Source organism: Ictalurus punctatus, chromosome 6 (genome assembly GCF_001660625.3).
Source record: "Ictalurus punctatus breed USDA103 chromosome 6, Coco_2.0, whole genome shotgun sequence".
Taxonomy (NCBI): domain Eukaryota; kingdom Metazoa; phylum Chordata; class Actinopteri; order Siluriformes; family Ictaluridae; genus Ictalurus; species Ictalurus punctatus.
In genome coordinates, this window is record NC_030421.2 from 2,600,001 (window position 1) to 2,607,549 (window position 7,549).

The 7,549-nt window shown below is 42.0% G+C and overlaps 1 protein-coding gene across 1 annotated transcript; it reads right to left on the reverse strand.

Annotated features, from left to right (window-relative positions):
* Positions 1-5,400: 5,400 nt before the first annotated feature.
* olig1 (oligodendrocyte transcription factor 1) lies at positions 5,401-6,973 on the reverse strand. The gene has a single exon (XM_017469363.3). The coding sequence runs from the start codon at positions 6,494-6,496 to the stop codon at positions 5,774-5,776; it is 723 nt and encodes a 240-aa protein (XP_017324852.1). The 5' UTR covers positions 6,497-6,973; the 3' UTR covers positions 5,401-5,773.
* Between the last annotated feature and the right edge of the window lie 576 nt (positions 6,974-7,549).

The following is a 7,549-nucleotide window of genomic DNA, read 5'->3' on the forward strand; positions in this document are numbered from 1 at the left end:
GTCCAGACCTTGTCTATAAATGACACACTCACACACATAAACCGTTTGCCCTTTGCTGTCTCCGTCTCTGATGTGTAGCAGAGTGCACCAGGGAGAACGAGGAGGGCAGGACAGCATCACTCACACTTACAGCATCACTCGTTCACGCAAACACGTCCTTGTGCTCACTAACACACACTCACACACTGCAGTCGCGTCCTTAAAAAATAATAATGACTATAATAAAACAAGTTTGGTTTTATGTACTATCGAAAATTAAATAATGGAGAAACAAAAAATGTAATGATGATGATGATGAGGATAATAATAATAATAATAATAATAATAATAATAATAATAATAGTAGTAGTAATAATAGAAGTAGTAGTAATATTAATAACAATAATAATAATAATAATAATAATAATAATAATAATAGTAGTAGTAGTAATAGTAGTAGTAGTATTAATAATAATAATAATAGGAGAAATCGTTAATATAATAACATTTTGGCAAGTACATGTACTAATTGACAATATTGTCTCTCCAGAACGACAGCAGTATTTTCCTCTCATTTTAATAATCACATGAAAAACCTTCTTTTTATTTAATGTGTGAAAAATCAACATAAAGAAATATAATTTTTAAAAAAATAAAAAATCCATTAATAACCAATAATCATTTTTATTTATTACTGCAGGCTATGTTTAATGAAACTACATCAGTAACATTTATGTGTACATTATTTGAATTCTGTACCATGCTAACTGAAAAAGTAAATAATTATATGTAAAATGTTTTTTTTTTTTTTTAATTTTTATTTATTTCGATGTTTTAAAAAAAAAAACATTGTAAAAGAACATTGTAATATTTGTGCAGCGAGAGCAGAGCAGAAAAATATCTTCTAGCTTATAGTCACACACACACACACACACACACACACACACAGACACACACACACACACACACACAGACACACACAGACTGTTTACGATGCTCTTAAGTACTGTATTGTGCCGTTCTCCTACCGGTACTTATTGTATTTGCTTTGCTCTTATGCTGAAGTGAGATATATAGCTAGTGCTGTTTGGGAATCACTTGTAGGGAAGTGAGATAGATGGTGTTTGCTAGGCTATCTCCAGTGAGTTCTTTATGTCTCTCTCTTTCTCTCTCTAGACCCTATTAACGAGATGACCCTCCGCTGTAAGCTCTTGGGGATTGGTTTCTTATATGTTTTTATCCTGATTTATGGTGACTGGCTTATGTATAATAATACTGACTCCCTGATCACGATACTGACATTTCAGTTGCAACCGGAGTAATAATTCGATCAACTTTTCATGCATTCAATAAAATAACAACAACCACGTGTGACATTCCTTATATATAAATACACCGCAACCTCATAAAACATGGCCCTCTTCTTCGTAGTCGCTCCTCTAATATAGCATGCATTCACGACGAATTAAAACTCTTGATCTTTACAAAATGACTTCAAATTAAATCTAAGGCTTAAAGGACGTACCTAAGGTTTAAAAAAAAACAGCTGTATTATTTAAAACCAACAGTTTTTAAATTATTACACTATTAGTACTATTATTAAACTATATACACACACACACTCGGATATATGTGCGAATGATTAATCTACCTTTGCTGCCTATAAATAAATTGCACTAGGATTGTGCTAATCATTACTAAACATGCACTGAAGAAGTTAATTGTGACTTAGATGAGTGTTATGGTACTAACTAACATGTTGCTGATGATGCCAGAAATTTTACAAGACCCTAAAACTGGATTAGCAATTTGGCGATAAGATTTTGTCATCCTGACTCTGTCCCTGTAGAATGTCTACCCAAGCAGCACTAACTGTGAAAAACTAACCCGTCCAGCAGAGCACAAAGGCCAGCTAACCCTTGCTCAGTGTCTTCTAACGCACACACACACACACACACACACACACACACACACACACACAGACTCCCCACGATGTGGCGGCGGGTTGACAAGCCTGTCTGCCAAACAACTCAATTAAGCAGAAAAGAAGGGGAAGAAAAGCTGAGAGAGAACAGAGGAGTGCGAGAAGGGGAGCGAAAGAAAGCGGCCTGTTCCCTGTCAGCTGCACGGCCAGGGTGAAAGGGGGCTCGCCGAGAGAAAAGAGTTTGAGCATAGAAGAAAAGGGAGAGTGAGAATAGAGGCCGAGCTCTGTGATGTGTTAACTGGCATCGCTGCCCTCGGGCAGGCTCAGGGAAACAGGTCAAACTGGGAGCCACAGGGTCACTGCCACGCCAACAGAGACACCCAGGCTGGAAAGTGTGTTAGTAAGCGTGCGTGTGTTTGCTCTTCTCTTCACGTTAACTGAGCTAACTGTGCCAGAATGGACACAAAAAGTGTGTGTGTGTGTGTGTGTGTGTGTGTGTGTGTGTGTTTGCTTTTCTCTCGTACACAGTTTGAAGACCGAAACACCGAAGGATCTCGTTATAATTTTCAAGCGTATTATAATTTTCCTGGCGCTAGAAATCAGAAACACGTCAAGATTTGCATAAGTGCCACTGCCGACGTTCATCTTGTGGATTAGGTTTAACAGGGACCATGTTTGTCTTGAATCCATCCCGCAGGCTCCGTGAGAATCTTACGCGAAATCAATCTCACGATTTACAAAACCAGTGATTTAATCCTTTCCAGGTCTGCATCAATTTAGAACCAGTTTGTTTCCATGCTATACTTTCGAACCACATGGGAAAATGCGTAACGTTAGAACTGCTATGTGTGTGTGTGTGTGTGTGTGTGTGTGTGTTAGGACTGGGAGCAGAGTGGAGGGTTAATGGCACAGGTCATTACTAGGCCCAGTGTAAGTGAGTGAGTGTACTGGGATGAGCCGTGCTGTGGAATGTAATGGCATTGTGGGTACAGGAGGTGTTAAGTTAAAAAGATAAGTAAGAGGGGTGGGAAACGAACAGGGTCTGCAGGTCCACCCCTCCTCCTCCTTCTCCTCCTCCCCCTTACCATTCAAATGCTCAAATTTATTGCTCAGCATTTCCTATCCCTCAGACTCCCCACGTTGCATCCAATGACTCTGAGAAAAGGTGGAAAGACAGTCAGAGGAGAAGAGAGGAGAGAAGACAAGAGAAAATCAGAAAGCTAGAAGACGAAGAGAAGAAGAGGCTTTACTACAGTGGAGGAAAAAGAAAAGCTTAGAAACAGAGGAGAGGATTCCAAACCTACACTGTCAATACGACTTATCTCTGGGGAAAGCCTTAGTCCTGGATTAATCTGTAAATCACTCAACAGCCTTCTTAGAAATTACTAATCAAGATAATCTATTTGAAATAAATACATTTACTTTTGGTGCTTTCCCCCCTTACACATGTACGTGTTAGTCTGAGATATGGAAGATCTTTCATCCTGTGGGAGGTTGGAGATTTGTCTGGAGTTGTGGAAGAAAGAATCCAGGGCAGAGAGAAATAAATCTTCAAAATGCCCAGTGGGTCTGAAAGGAGGAGTGGAGGCCTTCTCAAAACTCATTCTTTCACCCAAAAAGCCAAACGACGGATGGATGGCCCTCGATTAGTCTTCACCTATGTTCACACACGCATTTACGCAGTTAAACCAATCTTGAACGGAAGTGAAATAGTGATAAAATAAACCAGATCGATGTAACATTTAACAGGAAGTTATTGCAAACCGATAACAAACACGGTCAGTTATTAAAATACCTCGAACGAGTGATCTCGAACGCCAACTACGATTGGTCAGAAGGTGTTGATTCGTTTTCCTGAACGTTCCCGCTCTGACGATAGTGCTGACTGCGCCACGTTTTATTTATTTATTAATTAATGCACTCTTTCTAATGCATTATCGTTTCTACGGTAACGACTTGCACTGGGAGTTGGAAGGTAGACCTTCCATGAATGAATCAACCCCTTCCATCCTACCAATCAGATCAGAGAATTCAACAGAGCTGTAAAATACATTGTAGAATCCATTTATATAATTATGCTATACAATATATAGGCCACTAGTCGTATATCAGGAAGCTACCAATGACACACTGGCATTTAGTAACGAACAATGAGAGAGCCCTGTTCTACTGTCTCCTGCCTGTTTAGCTTTGTTTTGAATGAATTGAGCATTGCTTGGGAGTTAAAGCCAGAACACAAAGAGAGAGAGAGAGAGAGAGAGAGAGAGAGAGAGAGAGAGAGAGAGAGAGAGAGAGAGAGAGAGAGAGAGAAGACCTTGACATCCCTCAGACAATAAAGCTCTGCAGCATCAGAAAGTGAGAGAGGTCTCAGATGAATAAGAGAGTAAAACTTGAAGCAATCCACGTCAGGACAGCTATATGTAAATATAAAGAAGCACAAGTTAATGTGTATTTATGTGCGTCCTTGCGAGAATTGAGGTTTCAAGTCGGAATCTTTGATCTTTCACACTTCTTAGCCACCCCCTCCCTTTTTTTTTCTCTCCCTTGCAAGAAAATCAAGCTCTATTAGACTTAATCTTGCTTAATGGCATCTACCTCAGTCTTTGTCTCACCCTATGGGTAACAGGCTCTCTCCATTCAACCCGCTGCCCTCTTTTACTTGCTTGTCCGAGATAATCCCCCTCTCACCGCTGGGCCAATTATTCCTACGATTTTATCATCATTATTATGATTATGATCAGCATTATCATGCACACCGCCCTTCTCCCAGAGCTGGGACTGTCTTCGCTTTCAGCACTACCTCCTTTTCTATTCGGAGTGAAAAGAGGGCTGCTCTTTACCACCGAGGTGCTAGACGTCAGAGTCTTGGGCGCTTGTTTCTAGTTTCGCAGGGCGAACTCTTTTGATGGAAACACATTTTCTGGGCGTTTGAACGTATTGTGAGGAGAGCGTAATGAGTAATGAGTATGTAGCACACCAGCCCTGCTACACAGCCCTTTACCTCTCCAAAGCAAGGGAGGAAGGAGGGAGGGGAGGAAGAGAAGGAGTGTGTAGTAATTATGGGGGCAGGTTTTGATGTTGGGGTTTTATTTAGCAGGACTGAATGGAGGTTTGAGGTGGGGTAAAGAAGTAAGGCTGGGGGTTAGAAGACGTTTATAGTACTCCTGTAAGCTGCACCTCCTTATTGCATGAAGAGGGTTGGAGTAATTATTTCAACCTGCTAGGTCTTGCATTCACTTATATGATGATCTCACACACACACACACACACACACACACACACACACACACACACACACACACACACAAGCAATGAGATGCATACAAAAATAGGATGGAGGAAAATGCACAAAATGAAAAAGACTATATCCACTAGATCTACTGTGTTATTCAGCTCTATACCTCAGGAGTACACACAGAAATAAATACACTCTTTGCTCTTTCTTCATAAACTTTTATTGTATGACCTATTGGATGATCATAAAGTCCATAAAAAAGCTGCCGTTTTCCCATGTTTGCACATTTAACTAACTGTAAGATTTTGGACCTATTAAAATTCATTTCCAGAATAAGTGTATTTTGTCAAAATACCCTTTAAATAAAAATAACCGAATAAATGTTTGTAATATTGCTCTATTTGTTTTGATTGGATAACACTACATTGTTTTATAATGAATTTAGATTTTTTCAAACAACGTTTTTTTCACCGAATCAAAAGTTAAAAAAGTCAACGAGAAAGGCAGTATGAAAACCAGAAAGAGAGTGGGTAGCTGACTTGCTTGTATGAACGCATTATTATTATTATTATTATTATTTTAAAAAGACCCCCAAAACAAGCAAATATTGTCATTCACACATAAGTTTTTGATGCTCATTTCTGGAAGCGAGATGTAGGAGTTTCATGTACTACTCTGGGTACCCGACACACTCGACAGGGGCATAGTGGTGTTCCTGCCACCCCACGTGAACCCCATGCTGTGGACTCCTCCGGGACTGGGGCACCATTCAGTGGCAGTGAAGAACACGGGGCCAGTCCAAGTGGCTGCTCTGGTGAACTGAGCAAGAGCTGTCCTGGCCCAGTGAGAAATGGCCACCCTCCTGTCAGGAGCAGGTGTGGTACAGTCCCCCCGATACTGACCTCACCTAGCAGCCGCCTCATCTCCTGGAGGGAGGAGCCAAGGAGCAGGATGTAGTTGCGGGCCAAGACCAGCGTGGAGATCTTGGAAAGACGACGGCCATTCGGAGAAGCTCCAAGGGGTAGATAAGGATGTTGCAGCCCTGCTCCTGCACCCAAGGATGAGGTTGGGGAGGAAGCGTACGGTACCATCACCTCCCGCAAAGCATCCATGGCCAGATTTAGGTCTTGCATTCTCTTTCTCTCACGGCTGTTGATTTTCCGTCTGAGCTCCTGTTGCTCCTCCAGGCTGAGCTCTCGAGGAAATTTCGGGTGTCTCTGAGGACCCTGAAGGCCCCCAGAAAAAGAACCTGATCCTCCTGATCCTGTACCCCCAGCAACCATTCCTGATCTGGGCAAGAGCTCGTGAAATGTGCCCTCTCCCTGTCCGTTGCCCCTTAGACTAGACACAGGCTGCATGCTTCTGAGGTCTCACCGTCCCCTCCTAAAAACTACCCTTGCACCACAGACCGAAGATCTGCTCACAAAAGTCCTATCCACAGCTAGATCACAGGAAGAGATCCAGGAGTGTCTAAGTCCTTCCAGGAGAGCAATCACTCTTGATCCTTGATTAAACACTTCCACTTGGATTAATGCAGTGACGGATCCAGAACTTACCCTCCAGTGAAGCAGTTTCTGAAGTCCATTTCTCATCCACTGAGTAGCTCCCAGTTACCGCAGGAATATAAGGCAAATAAAATAAGACCTTCTGAATCCTCTAGATGATATCCTTTTGCTGATACTTTAGTCCTAGGATGACAGATCTGTTCTAGTCTCTGTCATGCAGTCTGGATCTGGCTGGACCACACTCTCAGAGCATAGGGAGCAAATGAGGAAAAGAAGACACAGGTAATGAGCTAATGCTGCAATTAACTCTCTCTCTTCGCCCCCTGTCCTCTGAAGGCAAAAAACCCCCTAAAAACAGAGCACAAAACAGTCGCATCCTCTATTTTGACATTCTGTCTGTGATCCTGCCCCTCAAGGGAAGTTACAGAGAAAAGAGGGAGAGAGAGAAAGAGTGAACGATGCCATGTTCAAAACAAGGAAATGAAGGAAGTGTTTTTGAAATGAAGGATGCAAATGCGAGGACGTTATAGCAAATGCTTAGAGCAACCAGTGCTGTCGGACTGGTGAATGGTATTATGGCACACACACACACACACACACACACACACACACACACACACACACACACATGAGCAAAGACAGGAACTGCATTAAAAGAGCAATCACCATGCCAGGCACCTGCAGAGCAACAGAACACAACCTGCATGTATTATGTGGGTGTGTGTGTGGGGGGCTGTGTGTTTTTCTACAATCTAACCTATAAAAGCCAGCCTGTGATGGATTAGAGCTGGGTGTTTGTCCGCTGTGTGTGTTTTGTGTGTGAGTGTGTGTGTATATACATGTCTGTGTGTGTGTCCATGAAAAGAAACAGAAACAGAAAGAAGGAGCGAGGGACAGGCCAGAAAG